Here is a 16,672-nt window from a genome sequence, read left to right as displayed (position 1 = left end):
TATCTACAATTTCATCACTTTAGACTCGATTTCAACCACGACAACGATCACTGAATATTGTAGGATCGCAAATTCATGACCCCCTACCAACACTTTGTAATACCTTTAATGTAAATATTAATTTGTAATATTTTTACCATAGGGCTGTTTCGTTAGACCTAAGCAGTCGAGATGATATGCCTTGGGGCACGTCTTGACATCGCACATGGTCAGCTCTCCGCCCTCTGCGCATCGGAAACAATAGTCCTCATGTTTGACCTTGACAACCTGGAGCTTGTTCCTCTTGCGGACCCGCTTCTTCTTCTTGTCTTTGGCTTGTTTGGATCGCTCCTCCATAGCAGCCGCTGCAGCAGTCTGTCAAAAGATCAAGAAGAGAAAAGCACAAATTATTAGCAGACCAACCAATAATTTGCATGATCCACCCTTGAACAATCTATTCCAAAATCCAGTAGGTGCCATACAGTACAGTTCATTTTGATTTCATAATCCTCAGTAAGCCGAGAAACATTATCATCATTTTCATCATTATAAATCTTTAAAAATCTTTAAAAATCTTAACAAATCATTGTAAATTATTATAAATCATTACAAATGATTACACATCATGATAAATCATTACACATCATTATAAATCATTACGGATCATTATAAATCTTTATAAATTGTTATAAATCATTGTAAATTATTACAAACCATTACAAATCATAATTAATCATTATGAATCATTACAAATCATTTTACAAATCTTTACAAAATATTATAAATAGTAAGAAATCATTAAAAATCTTCACAGATCATGATAAATTTATTTATAAATTGTTAAAAATCATTATAAATCCTTACAAATCAGTATAAATCATTTCAAATCGTTACAAATCATTATAAATCTACTTTCAATTTGCCTGACGATTTACCTTAGGTCTGACCCCGATGAATCCACTGCAGTTAGGAGCCCCACATTCACACCTCTTCTTCTCATTCCCCAGGCAATCCAGATTATAGTTGAAGCTTATCTCATTACCTTCACAACAAAACACAAGAAAAGAGGGGGAATTGTCAATGCAGTGCTAGGAAAGCTACAATTGTTGGTATTATTGGCACAATATCACGCAAGCAAAGACTAACTGATTATCACCATGGTCAGTATGACTCTAAAAAAGTTGTGCCCTATGCTAGACTTAAGCTGGGTGTTCAGTCTGGTTTTACAAATGACAGACCAAGGTATCCGTGTTCACACTGTTAAACATGATGTCGGTCCTTGAGTCTGGTTTAAATGACAGGCAAAAGACTTTCTGCAAACTTTGCTGGTTCCAAATATGTTCTTAGATGGAGTATACAAATTCAACAAAGATAGTTAATTCCTTTACAGAAGAGACTTATGTGAAAGTAACACCCCCCCCCCCAAAAAAAAAGGAATAAAATACTATTGAAAATCTCTTCCTTCAGTCAATATTTCAAATGTTCTTTCGACGGAGTATACACACCCAACAAAGATGAATGTGTATTCTTTTTGTCAATGAATTACTCTACCTCATAGCTCGCTAAAATGTCCTGAGAATGTCAACATTTTGCTGTAAGCCTCGAGGAACAGATAATAATCACTGTGAATCATTCTTTTAACATGCCCTAGCTTTAGCTGGAATAAAAGGTTGTGATTGGTGGTATTAGAAACCATTTATACTAGGCACCCATTTTTCAAATGTTGAAATATGATATATTTAAATGAATATGAAGTAGACTTATTCCAAACACAATTTTTCCTTATTTTTATTAGGGTACCCTCTCCAAACAATGTCCATCACTTTCTTTGAGAGCCGTGAAAAACCATTCCACTTAGTTAACGGGCTAGCGCTTCTAAGCTTGTTAAGTCAGGTTGTAAAATTGCAACTTGGTTAGCCTAAGATTAGGCAGCTGTTTGAATATTGGTAAAGGTAGAGTGAGCATATCCATATGCATCAAGGCTACACAAAACACTAATGGGGCGTTGCAAGAAAGTTGCAATCAATTGCAATTCCCCAAAATCAAGCGTAAGTCTTGTGATTATTTGCAAATTTGCAATTGATCGCAACTCAACTGTCTTGCAATGCCCCATTAGTAAGAGAGAGATAAAGAGAGGGGGAGAATAAAAGCTAAATCTAACTTAATTTAATTGTTAAAACTTTAATCCTAACAAAATCCTAGGAAATTTAGGAGACTAGTGGGGCGTTGCAAGAAAGTTGAGTTGCAATCGATAGCAAATATTAGTTGCAAATTTTGCAACTTGCAATCAATCGCAACTTTCTTGCCACACCCCATAAGTCATATGACACGTGAGATGTACCTGCAGCAATGTTCCTGATAGCGAAGAGCCCCACCCTGGTGTCTCCGTTGACGGTCCACTTCTGAGTCTCACAGTTGGGTTGACACGAATGGTTCATGAAACGAGACAGGTTGCCCTTGGGACCGGCGTCGATGATGCGATCTTTATCCAGGGTTAAGAAGTAGAAGTCGGTGATGTTCTCCTCGTGCGCCTGCTTGATCCGTCGTCGACACTCTTCCTCGTCGACCAACTCGCCCACGTACTCATTGACGAAGTCACCCTGCATAAGGGTGAGAAAATGAGACATGAAGGTTAAGTTGATTCAGAATGCTTGTGATAGATACCTGATCTAATTTTAAAAGGACCTAAAATGAGATATCAATTTGATCAGAGTGTTCAGAAGGTTATCTTCATAGCATGGAGAGAGATAATTGCAACATAAGTATGGGTACATGCTCAAATATCAATCCACAGTGCTCCAAATAGTAATTTTTATGGAAGGGAACTATTATGACACTCCATGGATTGGACTACTGAACAAGCATGACTTCCGTTGATATACCTGTCTCTACTCTACTCTCTACGATGATTATTGGGATTAAGGGTCACACCACATCTTGTATCCATGTTAATAGTGTGAATGTTCTTTCGACGGAGTATACACACCCAACAAAGATGAATGTGTATTCTTTTTGTCAATGAATTACTCTCCCTCATAGCTTACTAAAATGTCCTGAGAATGTCGACATTTCATCGGAAGCATCGAGGAACACAAAATTAATGATCGATTGTGAAAAATAAATGTACATTTTTCCAAACTATAGAACAGTCTTTTTTCAATCATTCGCCACCACAGTAAACTGCGAATGATACACAAATTGCTATGGACATAACGTCCTCTAAACAAAAATAAAGGCTTACATATGACCTTTATAATGCTCTCATTTAAAAACAAAATTCATTACTATGGAAACCTATACATATTATATCATTACATAGCATCAACAATTCTATCAAATATTTTAAAAACAAAAGTCATAACTAGATATAATCTTTCATGTACATTCATGACATTAACCTTCGCATTCCTACCCTTCCCTTTCTGATTGAACTTCTTGAATCTCCTCGAAAAGGATGAAATTCATTCCTTGTTGTGGTGGTTATTGTACCTGACTGCTAAGAAAACATAAATGCTTGTTAGTAAGTAATCAGAGGACCAACGGCTTTAGGTCCTCTATGCGGGACCTGGTGATGAGGATTAATGCCTTACCAAAGGGCACTAGTGCATCGCCTTGGTTTCGAACCCGGGTCGCCGGATTACGATACCACCGCTCTACCAACTGAGCTATCGCACATCCTCTAGAAACGTGGGGATGTCCAGACCACCGCTCTACCAGTTGAGCTATCGCGCCTCCTCTAGTAACATGGGGATGTCCAGACCACCGCTCTACCAACTGAGCTATCGCGCCTCCTCTAGTAATGTGCCTTCAGAGTATCCTTGACATACCTTTTTGATATCGACCATGGCCACCAGACCCCATCCTCTATGGCTGACCTTCATCTGGCAGGAGTCTGGGTAAGCTCTCTTCTGAAATCTCTGATTCTGGCACTTCTCCTCTTTGGCGGGACAGATCTAAAGAAGCAAAGATAATACAGCCAAACCTGCTTTAGTGACCACCTGTCTACAAAGACCCCTTTTTTTTTTGTTTCCCTTGAAATTGGTTTTTCATTGAAACATGCACTGAAGGAACCTGTCTACAAAGACCACTTTTTATGTTTCCCTTGGGCAGTCACTATAGACAGGTTTGACTGTACAGTGAAACCGGTGCATAAAGACTAGTCAAGAGAGATGAGAAATGTGGTCTTTAAAGGCAGGTGGCTGCTCGTGTAGGTTTCAATGTAATGTCATGTCTAAGCCTGAGTCATTACGGTTTTTGTGCTAAACGGTTAACCGTTAAAAGTATACGGGCGGTTTCGTTTAACCGTTTAATAATAATCTGAAAAAGTGAAAATACAGTATTTGTAATAGTGTTGTAGCTCGGAACCCTGCTGGTCTTCAGACTGTCGGGCTGAGCATTCCCAGCCCCGGACTATGGCACAAATTGGGTCATCCTGATAAACAGAGACCAGTAATAAACAACATAAAACATGTCTTATTATTCCTCATCTGAATTTGATATCATGATTAACCTTGCAAAGTTACTCTGTGAAGATAGCTGATCTGTGACGTGTTTATATATGCCTTTGCAATGCAATGTTTGCACATGGTCAGGGAGAGAGCTCCCTGCATGTATCATTGCCATATGAAATTGTGTGGAAGTGTGTATCACACACACCCAAGACACACCCTGCAATGAGCTGATCCAAGTTAGTGACCAATCAGGAAGGTTCTCTAGCTATGTGGGTGGAGTTTGATACCAGCATAAATTACAGGTTGGTGACCGCGCGTGCTTTCACCATACCCAGTTCAGTGGGAGGTCAAGAAGCCACGCCCACATGTGTGCATGTGACAAGCATGAGCTCTCCATCTGTGTGTATGTAAAGTGTATTTGGGCGCCGGAGGTTTGTGTGTACATGTGTGTGTGACTGAGAGAGCATGCATGGGCTAGCATGTCCCTGCATGTCCCTGCATGGACGAGGCAGGGACATGAGTGAAGAAGTAAGACAAGTGAGACTACCGGTAGATAGAAAGGGTGGCTGTGTTAATCGGCTGAATTGAAGAATGATCAAAAACTTAAATTACTCACAATATCCAAGACTTTGTTGATTGATATTTCTAAAACTTCAATTATTATTGTTATCAATATTTTTGTATTTTATTTATATATGAACATTATTTTAGGGGGCGAGTCGGCAAGGGATGGATATTAATATTGAGAGAGAGAGAGAGACTCGGGGGAGAAGGGATGTGAGAGGAACTGACCATCGAATGTGTAAACATTTAGAAAGTTGTGAGCTGAGAGTGCGGTAATAAGAAAAAGGTACATGAGCGATGAACACATTGCAGAGAGAAGGGAATAAAGAGGGTGAGAAAAGAGAGAAGGGGGCTGGTTGTTTTATTGTTTACAAATTCATTCATGGGGATTACTGCTGCCAGAAAGCTGGCGCGCAGCGGCCAGGGTGTAACATTACACTGCGGTTTCTTTGATTATCTTTATCATCGGCTATTAGCACATTCCAAAATGTATGCAAATAACGGTTAACCGGAGCGAGAAATGCTAAACGGTTTTGATGAATGCGGTCGGATAACCGTCGGTTAAACGGTTTGACTCAGGCCTAGTCATGTCATGTAACATTCCTGTATAGGTACTTTTTCTTTGGCAGGACAGATCTAAAGAAGCAAAGATAATACAGTCAAACCTGTGCATAAAGACTACCAGTAGTCAAGAGACATGAGAAATGTGGTCTTTATAGGCAGGTGGCTGCTGCTGTAGGTCCAATGTAATGTAAATGTAATGTAACTTTCCTTTAAGTGTACTTTTGTTAGAATTTGGATGATTTCAGTTACAATTCTAAATGAAGATGCTGCTTATAAGTATCGACGTGCATGGTGATGTAGATATACAGTAGGCTTACTCACATGGTGCAACTGTAAGCCTACTGTATAATTCTAAATATAAGAGAGATTCTTAAGATTTAAAACTAAACAAGCTTGTGTTGCAGACATCATGGGGCAAAGACAGATCACACTTTTTTCACATGCATCATTTTTGTTTGTTTTGAGTTTACTACATATTACTTCCTCTACAGAAGAGATTTTTGTATCGAATATCCACAAATTGAAATTACATATATAAACCATACAGTATTACAATATATATAATAGAACGAATGAATTATACAAGTAACGAAATATTGATAAAAATGTATGTAATAAAATAAGTTTACAGAGTACATTTTCAGTTTGAGAATAAGACAAAATAGTTTATATTCCTTGATTTAACTGAGAGGGGAAAAATCTCTTCCTACAGTAAATATTTCAAATGTTCTTTCGACGGAGTATACACACCCAACAAAGATGAATGTGTATTCTTTTTGTCAAAGAATTACTCTACCTCATAGCTTACTAAAATGTCCTGAGAATGTCAACATTTCATCAGAAGCCTAGAGGAACATGACACTAACAATCAATATAGAAGATCAGTTATGATTCTTTCTCAGGCAAAATTAATTTAGGATAGGACGATTCATGAAAACTGTAAATATTACTGTAATCAGTTTAGATTTCATTTTTTATTATAAAAATTCTTTAACATTTTCCAGCAGGAGAGCGATAATATGCTGTGCAGTGGATCATATTTCTTATATCTTTCAAACTGGATACTGCATAATACATCAGTATGATTCTTCGTTCACCATAAAAAAAATGTACATGCATCTAGAAAAAGAAGGACATGGAAAAACACATTGTGAAACTCGTCTCTCAATGCACATATTTATAATGTTCAGGACCATAATGTTAAACAGATTTTGTATATCTGATTGTTGTTATTCTGATTAAATATATTTCAATAAAAAATAAAATGGAATAAATAAATATCCCGCTCTTCAAATTGGCAACTGTATGTAACGTGCGTACCTGTGGGTGACACTCTATGAGGAGTATTCTGTTGAGACAGTCCGAGTCTGGTCCACACGGGTTCTCCATGTCTGGCCGACACTCACATGCTTGGCACTGGGTGATGTCAAAGGCTGGCATCACTACATTACCAACAGGACGATTCGTCTGCAACATTAAAAAACAAAACAAATGAAAACAATCAGTGGGGTAAATCACTATGGCCTGAATTCACAAAGATGGTATAAACCCTTATTTTCATAACCCATAGTTTAAAAATTAGCGCAAAATGAATGTACCTTGCCTTGCGCGCGTATAATATCGGACCTCTGACTGTGTCACGCTTATTTTGCACTAATTTTTTACCATGCGTTATGTAAGTGACAATTTAAACCATGGGTTAAATTTAAACCTCCTTTGTGAATTCGGGCCCATGTGTCTGTGGGATAAAAATGATTGGTGATGTGTAATATGGGGATTACAGATTAAACTATCTGACAGGAGCCCAAAGATGAAAAGATAATTTGAGGGCTGTTACTGGGTGATACAAATCATTGCTTCTGGCCTTAATTCACCAAATATGAAGGGCTTGTGTGGGGGTTTTGATTGAGTTATACAGTACAATTGGCTTCAGCATTATGTGGACCCAAGGTTTTAGTTATTAGAGTTCGTAGTTTCGAGTTTGAAATTCGACTGTGAATCAATCGTCATAGGAGCATGTCTCAAGGAACACATTACTAACTATTGCTGTAGCCAAACTGCCAAACCGAACGGAAGTTCGCCGAACATGGCACTTCCGAACCAAACCGAACCGAACTGAACGCAAAGGCCTGGTTCGGATGTTCGGCAGAAAAATGTAAACGTTTTTGCAAGCTAATAAACTTGTAATTTTGTACCTAATTTTCATGTCATGATTGCTCATTTTATATTTACTTTTTTTCCCATTTTCCGCCTTTGTGAGTTATGCCTATCCAGTGGTCGCGCGACTTCACTGGCGCCATTTAAATCCCAAATCCTGACCACGCTACGTCTTGATAAAAAGCCATAAAAAAGAATACATGTGCGTGATCAAAACAAGTTCAGCTCTAACCCATTCAACAAAAAATTAGTATTTTTATTGTAACAATATCGGACAAATTTTACAATATAAATAATGAAATAAATATATATTATAGTATGGTATTTATTTATTCAGGAAAAATAGGGATTTCATATTTTTCCTATTGAAAATAAAAAACAGTTATTGACAAGCCTGAATCTCTATTCAAGATGGCAGCTTTCATGACTCTAACATTAGACAACCACCGTCTCAGAAAATCTTTCAAAAATATCATTTATTGACCTATTGAAAACATGATTCTTTTAAAATTGAAAATAAAACACGATTCAAGACGGAAATACAAATGTAAGTAGTATTTTTCGTCACAAATAATTACGTTTAGAGCAGTTTTTAAATGTGAAATTTGTGCTGGTCGGAAGCAGTGGGCAGACGTCCTCCGTGCTGGTCGGACCCGGCATGCCAGCCGGCCCACACAGTGCCGACCACCGTGGCTATAACGCTGCTTGCTATTATATTACAGAACCCTGAACCAAGTTCGGGTGAAAAATTGCCAAACTCTGCCGAACCGAACCGAACACGAACATAGCGTCTGACTTACAGCACTATTACTAACCTTAATGAACTTGAATGGTGCAGGTTTCTTGTTGCTGTGTTCTAATTCTTTAGCGAGCTTCTGTTCTTTCGATGCTCTCCAGAGTTTGTACTTCTGTGAGGCTTCCTTCAGAGCTATGAGAAAGAGCATTCCAAATACTTTCATCAAAACTCTCAATTCTATCAAACATACAAAGTTTCATCAAGTACATGATGGAATTATAATCTATATTTGTATGGGCCTTGAGCATCTCTAGAGATGGATATGTTGCGCTTTATAAATATCATTATTATTATTATTATTGGAGCACCTAGTGTTGATTAGTGAAAAAACAGAAATTACTGATAACGACAGTTACAAAATATCTATTTCCCTTTTTATGACCGGGGGGGGTGTTTCATAAAGAGTTTGTAAAGTTACGCATGACTTTACGAACGACTTGTATATAGTGCCAGATAGGATGCCCAAAGTTTTATTTGATATTTCCAATAACCTCAATCAAATTATGGCAAAAAATATACTTTGCATTAAAAATGGTTGTTATAATAAGAATGTTAATCTACATCTGCACATTTCCAACTTAATAAATAATAATCAATATTAATTGAGCATCCCATTTGGCTTTTCATATACAAGTCATTCGTAAAGTCATGCGTAACTTTACGAACAGCTTTATGAAACACCCCCCTGGATTTCTTTTTTCAATATTCGGAGAAATAGGTAGACATGATATTTGCATTGCCCTAATTTTTATGGGCAGTACCATTTGTTTAATGTTTGTTCAAATATTGCATTTTGATAAGGAAATTGAACTTTATTTAGGGTTATTGCACAAGTTGTCACTGCTTTAGTTGTCACTGCCTTGAGGAACAGATTAAACACAGTTAACAAAGATGACTGGGTATTTGTTTTCTTTTTCCGTCCAATAATAAAGAATGATTCTTCCCCATGAGCTCAATCAAAACTAGAAATATTGCAATCTGTATTGCTGCGCAATGCGAATGTATCCCCCGGCAGTGGCAGTGATTTTGTGTCCTCCTTATGTTCGAAGGAGGGACAAAGCTCCCCTCTCCCCTCCCTGAAACAAAAGGATGACGTAGAGAGGTCGCGACTAGTGGCTCGGACTATTGTCTAGACTAGAAGCAACATTACCTAAACAATATGTGTGTAGATTAGAGTATAATGCATCTTTGTAAAAAAAAATTGAAAGAAATCTGTCACGAAATGTGGCAGTTAGAGCACACAAAAGACAACCACCAAAATGTGGCCTTTTACACTATAAAAGATGAAACACTGGAGGCAGCATCACCAAAATCTATTGGCTTGTACAATATACCAAGATACAACTCCATCCAAAATTTGAAAGAAATCCGTCAAGGAATGTGGCAGTAAGAGCGCATGCAAGAATATGAAGCTGCTGAATCCAAAGTACCCCACCGGCATACTGCCTGGGGCTACTATTATATCAGAGCTGGTGGTAAAAGGGTGTACCCATATTACACAGCTCTTTGCTCTCTTCTCAAACATGACTACCCCCGCCCCCCTTCCCCCAACACACAGGTGTAATCATATATCAGCTGGTGGTAAAAGGGTGTACATGCACCCACATCACACAGCTCTCTGCACTCTTCTCAAACATGACAAGAACCCCCCCCCCCAAAAAAAAAAACCCCAAAAAGCACACAAGTGTAATCTTATATCAGCTGGTGGCAAAATGGTGTACATGCACCCACATCACACAGCTCTCTGCTCTCTTCTCAGACATGACAACCCTCCCCCCCCCTCTTCACACAAGTGTAATCTCATATCAGCTGGTGGTAAAAGGGTGTCATGAACCCACATCACACAGCTCTCTGCACTCTTCTTAAACATGACAATCCCCTAAACACAGGTATAACTAGAAATATTGCAATCTGTTTTGACTAGGGTTGATAGTATGCACTTAAAAAATAAATAATTTGTTTTTGTTTTCCCCTCAACCACGCCCCCCTTGAGTAAAAAAAAGAAAGAAGAGGATTCGCGGCGAAAAATTGGCATCTAACAACATTTCCCTTATTCGAGTAAAAAAATTGGGGAAAAATTGGGAAATTGGGAAAATCAGGATAAAATAGGGAAGAAAAAAAAAAAAAAAAAAAGGGAAACCGATTTAAATCAGGTTTTTATCAGGCCTGATTGACGCGCAATGCGAATGTATCCCCCAGCAGTGGCAGTGAATTTGTCATCCTTATGTTGGAAGGAGGGACAAAGATCCCCTCTCCCCTCCCTGAAACAAATAGATGACATAGAGAGGTCGCCACTAGTGGCTCGGACTATCGTCAAGACTAGAAGCAGCATTAACGACACAATATATGTGTAGATTATAGTATAATGCATTTCTGTAGAAAATTTGAAAGAAATCTGTCAAGAAATGTGGCAGTTAGAGTGCACATAAGAGATAAATGACCTTTGACCCTATAACAGATGGAACACAAGTGGCAGCATGATCAAACACTAAAGATTGCTGAATCCAAAGTACCCCACCTGCATACTGCCGGGGGATACAATAAGAAGGAGCATTTCCTTGTGTGGGAAAAAGACTCCTATGTCTATCTCACTTTTTGAATTAATTTTTTGACATCAGCATTTAAATGACAAATAATTCTTATAATATTTCTAGTAACAAACTAAATATACTGGACAAGTATATTTGAGGCATATCTCTCAAAATTTTGCAAATTATGACTTCATTTGCATTGCAGCATTAACACTAAATATTCAAAGACAGAGTTGGCTAAGAATTGGTGACATCTCCCCTATAGAACAGTTTGACATTAAAACCTCTTTGCCTAATTTTGAAAAACACTTGGGCTCATGTGAGAAAGAAAGAAGGAAAAAATGTTTATGTGCCTGTTTCTTTACAAAACATATTTTTTAAAGCAAGAACACATAGCCTGACATTCAACCCCAAGATCTATTGCATACCCAAGCTGAAGACAGCGGCCAGCCTCTTGGAGTTGGCCGTCTCCCTGCTTCCCTTGTCCCCCTCCTGGTACTCAAAGACCCTTCCTTGATGGGTCCAGAAGTAGTCATTGGATCCAAAGAACTGGACAGGAAACTCTCCTACTATATGAGTCTTGTCCTGGATGTTCTGAGGGACATCCTTGGGGTTACACACACGACCTGGCCACCACCTGAAAGTCAAAGTCAAGAGAGCAAAGTGAGATTGCAGAAATGTAACTGCTTACCATACTGGAATCTTAACTACACAAAAATACACTGTGTGTCACATCGGTTAGATTTAATTCACTTTGTTTTCCTTAATAAAAAATACAAATAAATGCAGAAATAAAATTACTAAAGATAATTTTTGTCCTGGACGTGCTTGGGTTACAGACACAAACTGACCACCACCTGATGGCAAAAGTATCAAAAAGGGGAGAAATCAGGACCTTCAGGAATGAAAATTGAATCCAATTTTTGTAAGGGACCTGACTACATACATAGCATGACCTCTCACATGAGTATCCCCCCCCCCCCCTGCCAAAGCAAGAGAGAGAAAATATCCCGATAGTTTTGTCCCAATCAAAATTCATAGGCAGGTGGCTGCTGTAGTAGGTTCTAATGCAGTGTCATGTAATGTAAAATACTGTACATGTACTTTTGTGAGAATTTTAAGATTGAAAACTAAATAAAATTGTATTGCAGATGTTATGAGGGTTGAGTATTCTAAAGAATGGAAGCAAAGACAGATCACATGCCTAATTACTTTTGTTTGTCTTGGGGTATACTAAAATTATTTCCTTTATAACAGAGATTTCTGTGAAAGCAACACCCCCCCCCCCTATCCCAAAAGGAATAAAATACTGTTGAAAGTCTGTTCCTACAGTTAATATTTAAAATGTTCTTTAGACGGAGTATACACACCCAACAAAGATGAATGTGTATTCTTTTTGTCAAAGAATTACTCTACCTCATAGCTTACTAAAATGTCCTGATAATGTCAACATTTCATCAGAAGCCTAGAGGAACATGACACGAATGATCGATAAAGAAGACAGCTTCCTAGATTCCTATTCTTTTCATCCAACATTCATTTTTACCTCATTTAAGCTCACTCAAAAGGCTCAGAGACATTTCCTTCTGAGCAATGTAAAACTATACGATTCTTCTACCTTTCATACTATAAGATCTGGGGGATGTTTCACAAAGACCAAGGTCAACTAAGACTAAGATCAACTTAAGTTGAACTTGAACCAAGGCAGGCCATAGTTCTTCTAACCATTCCTGGCATTGGTCTCTCAAGGGACATACAAATCATGGTCACAAATCGTCAGAGTTGATATTTTTTCGATATAGTATCTAAAGATCATAATTTTGAAGGTTTTTTTCCTACGATTTTATATCTGGTTCAAGACTTTTCAGGGGCAAAAATCGCCTACCGTAGTAAAGTCCAAGTCTTAGATATAATTTAAGTTCACAATGTAAGTAACCTTTTTTCTTTAACAATGGATTATCACAAATGTTAACTCTGTAGATGTGTGACGTCCTTTGACAGACCAATGGTGAGAGCAACCAGTGGCATGAATGGCCTGCCATAGTTCAAGTCCAACTTAAGTTGATCTTAGTCTTAGTGAAACACCCCCCCCCCCTGTATTCATAACATAAGACAAACTGACAGAGAGAGAGAGAGAGAGAGAGTGAGAGAGAAAGAGAGAGAGGGTCCTTCTCATCTAAAACTCACAAATGCCATTAGGTCTATAAAATTTAAAAAAATGTTGTATTGCCCTTTGCAACCGACCGAAAAATCTTGAAATCTACTGTCAGCTTTTAATTTTTTTTTAAACCTTTTTTTTTTAGAGAAAACTGAGAAATATCAGCACAAAGAGGCAGAGAATAAAAAAAAAAAAAAAAAAAAGGATTTCTGACCGACCGACCAATGATTTGGCACTAAAGGGCAATACAACATTTTTTAGGCCTTAATTAAGAGAAATCATCTTGCAAGTACCTGTAATTGCCGAGTTTGACCCAGATGATATCCCCATAGCGTGGCTTCTTCCCATTGACGCAGTCTCTGCAGAACCAGTTTCCATCAGGGACCGAGTCAAAGCCTAGACACTTGGCATGGTAGGCTGCAGGACAGCTCTCACAACATATCAGATCTCCACCTAGACAGAGAGCAAAAACTTGGACTTGGTCTTACAAAGATCATCAAAAACCATTTGGATGTCACATAAATAGACATCCAAAAAAAGGACTGAAATACTGTGAAAGTCTCTTCCTTCAGTTAATATTTCACATGTTCTTTCAACGGAGTATACACACCCAACAAAGATGAATGTGTATTCTTTTTGTCAAAGAATTGCTCTACCTCATAGCTTACTAAAATGTCATGAGAATGTAACATTTCGTCAGAAGCCTCAAGGGAAACGACATTAATGATCGATAAGAAAATCGGTTACGATTCTCTCTGACGCAAAATTGAATTAGGATAGGAACAATTTGTGAAAAATGTAAATCAAATGTTATATGTTTTTTATAAAAAATATGTAAACATTTGCCAGCTGGAGAGAGCTATTATGCTGTTCAGCGGATCGTATTTCATAGATTCTTGAAATAAGACATTGCATACGGTAAGACCTCAGAATAAAACTTTGTTTACCATTTAAGTTTTTACATGCATTTAAAAAAAAGGACATGGAAAAAACTTTTTGTAAAACTGTTCTTTTGATGCACATATCCCGCTCTTTAAATGGCAACTGGGTGTAACCTGCCTACCTGTGGGTCACATAAATAGAGAGTTGACCCGACTACTGACATTACAAATTAGGAGTAGTAAATGTACTCTATCAAGAAATTGGTGACATCACAATAGGATTAATGGCCATTTGCGCCAGTGAGGCTTGCTTCGATTTTTGTCAGAAAGTTAGAAAGTAGGGTTAAGGTTGCAACTGACTTGCAGGTTAGGTCAAAGGTCAGGTATAGAGTCTGATCCAGGGTTGAAGTTAGGAATTCACTAAGTGTAGGGAATGGATGGCAGAGCATTTGTTGCTGGTGCATGTGTCATTAAGTCCTTAACAGAAAACAGAGGTATTACTTTTCAAATAATGTCCACAACAACCCCCCCCCCCCAAAAAAAAAAAAAAAAAAAAACCCCAAACCAAATGAAAGGTGTCCCTTTGTTAAAATTATATAAACTTGCTATATAAACATGCTGCACTTCTCTTGCATCCCCATACCTGTAGAGGATCGGATCATCACTTACCTAATGAACAAGTGAAGCACCAGCTCACGCTGACGTGTGTATGATGCTTGTGTGATTTGATTGGTTGAAAGTGACGGCTACAGACGAGGGAGTTTGCCGCTAGGACGATACCCCCAGCTGCTATGCACAGGTCACCCTGATGGTATGCCGTAGGACAGCGCACACAGCGCATCAAACGACCTGAAAAACAAAACATAGAGGCGATATTACTTGATTCAGTTCAAAATCCATAGAATTACTTAAAATCAGCCAGTTTTGTCATTTAACCTTTGTTACATCTTTTTACAAATAAACCTAGTATAACATTTGTCTTTTCATTTTAGCCTCTAATTTTTTTTCTTCAATACTGTACGTCAAAGTTTTGATAACACAAGAATTGTTTCAACTTTAGTGAAAACCAATAACAATCCTTAATGATTCAATAACTACTCTTTATGACGGATTCATTGTCATCAATTATGGTCTTGTTGTTTGTTGGCTCTTTTTTTTACCAAATGCATAATACTATTATCATGCTCAAATGTAACTTAATTTTTTTGTAATAAATTAAATGAATGAATAAATGAACAAAATTCTACTCATTGGAAATGTACTGTCAATTTTGCAAGTTCTGAAACTGTAAAATAATTTAATTCAGCTGCTTCGCTGAAATGATATAGCTTAATGGACCTTGAAATAAATTTAACTGACCAAAAAAAGGTATGTTTTAATATCACTTTACATGGACTGCTGGGTGATCAGATGTCACTAATGATCTGTTTATACCTCAAGTGTCTATCGTTCACAAATCGCACAATATCAGGTGTGATAGTGAACTACCCCCCCCCCCCCCCTTGAGTAAGAAAATTGGGGAAGTAAGGGAAAAATTTGGAAAATAGGGGTAAAATCGGGAAGAAAAATAAATAAATAAAAAATAAAATCTGGAAACCGATTTAAATTGGGTAATCATCAAGCCTGCAATATATACAAAACAAACAAACACACAAACACAATAACGTTAAGTGAGATGAAATATGATAATATTGTCAAAAGGGCCAACCGTCTCCTCGGGTTCATTAGAGTAGTGGCAGGTCAAGCTTCAACACAAGCCATTTTCTCTCTTTACAAAGCTCTCATTCTTCCAATACTAGAATACGGATGTCCAGCCTGGCATCCTCACACCCTCAAACAAGAGCAGCAATTAGAACGCGTTCAGCGCACAGCCACAAGTATTGCCCTTAAACAACGGAGAGGCGACATGTCCTATGAAGATAGACTCACTACTCTTCACTGGTCAAGCTTATCTTCCAGGAGAGACTATCTCCTTCTTTCATTCACTTTCAAATGCCTCAGTGGTCTCACCCTTTGTGAGGCTCTTACTGAATCCACCCAGATCAATTCCAGGCGGCAAGAGGTACTTACATTCCGCCACCTTCCTTCTCGGACACAGGCACTTTTTCTTTCTCCATCTCACCACTTTCCAAGACTGTGGAACAACCTTCCCACAGAAATAAAAGATACTGCTGTACTTAATTCTATTCCATCCTTCCTTTCAACACTGAAACAATCTCTTCTCACTGTTCATTGAACTCTTTAAATTCAATGTAAAACAATGTATTGATAATTATTAATGGTAATATTTTTCATACCCGTGTCTGATTTCAAATTCTGTCCATTTCTCTCAAGCTGATCGTTACTTAAAAGCAACTGTTATATTATTTTACTGTGCCTTTTTGGAAACCCTAAGATTAATTATACATCTTACCTAGATCATAACTGACTAATTTGTTTATTTTGTCACTTAGAAATAATATCAATATTGCAAGCTCATTTCTTCGTTCCGTTCAGTACATATTAGGCTTCAGATTACAATTTTATTCATTTCATTTTGTAAGTTAAAAATTATTGTTAAGCATTTTATACCATTATGAAACTTTCTTCCC

General features: G+C 37.7%; 1 protein-coding gene across 1 annotated transcript in view; it reads right to left on the bottom strand.

Moving 5' to 3' along the window:
- LOC580047 (histone-lysine N-methyltransferase NSD2) overlaps positions 1 to 16,672 on the bottom strand; it is a 37,260-nt gene that overhangs the window by 3,197 nt on the left and 17,391 nt on the right. The window contains exons 10-18 of the mRNA XM_030985595.1: positions 14,751 to 14,930; positions 13,494 to 13,653; positions 11,471 to 11,679; positions 8,531 to 8,643; positions 6,879 to 7,025; positions 3,807 to 3,932; positions 2,321 to 2,579; positions 915 to 1,021; positions 138 to 354 (exon numbers count right to left, since the gene is read on the bottom strand). Of these exons, the coding sequence (XP_030841455.1) occupies positions 138 to 354; positions 915 to 1,021; positions 2,321 to 2,579; positions 3,807 to 3,932; positions 6,879 to 7,025; positions 8,531 to 8,643; positions 11,471 to 11,679; positions 13,494 to 13,653; positions 14,751 to 14,930 (1,518 nt within the window). The remainder of the gene's footprint in view (positions 1 to 137; positions 355 to 914; positions 1,022 to 2,320; positions 2,580 to 3,806; positions 3,933 to 6,878; positions 7,026 to 8,530; positions 8,644 to 11,470; positions 11,680 to 13,493; positions 13,654 to 14,750; positions 14,931 to 16,672) is intronic.

The sequence above is a fragment of the Strongylocentrotus purpuratus genome, unplaced genomic scaffold (genome assembly GCF_000002235.5).
Source record: "Strongylocentrotus purpuratus isolate Spur 01 unplaced genomic scaffold, Spur_5.0 spur5_scaffold_15, whole genome shotgun sequence".
NCBI classification, from domain to species: domain Eukaryota; kingdom Metazoa; phylum Echinodermata; class Echinoidea; order Camarodonta; family Strongylocentrotidae; genus Strongylocentrotus; species Strongylocentrotus purpuratus.
The sequence above is the reverse complement of the archived record's forward strand: the minus strand, read 5'-3'. Positions and strand labels throughout refer to the sequence as shown.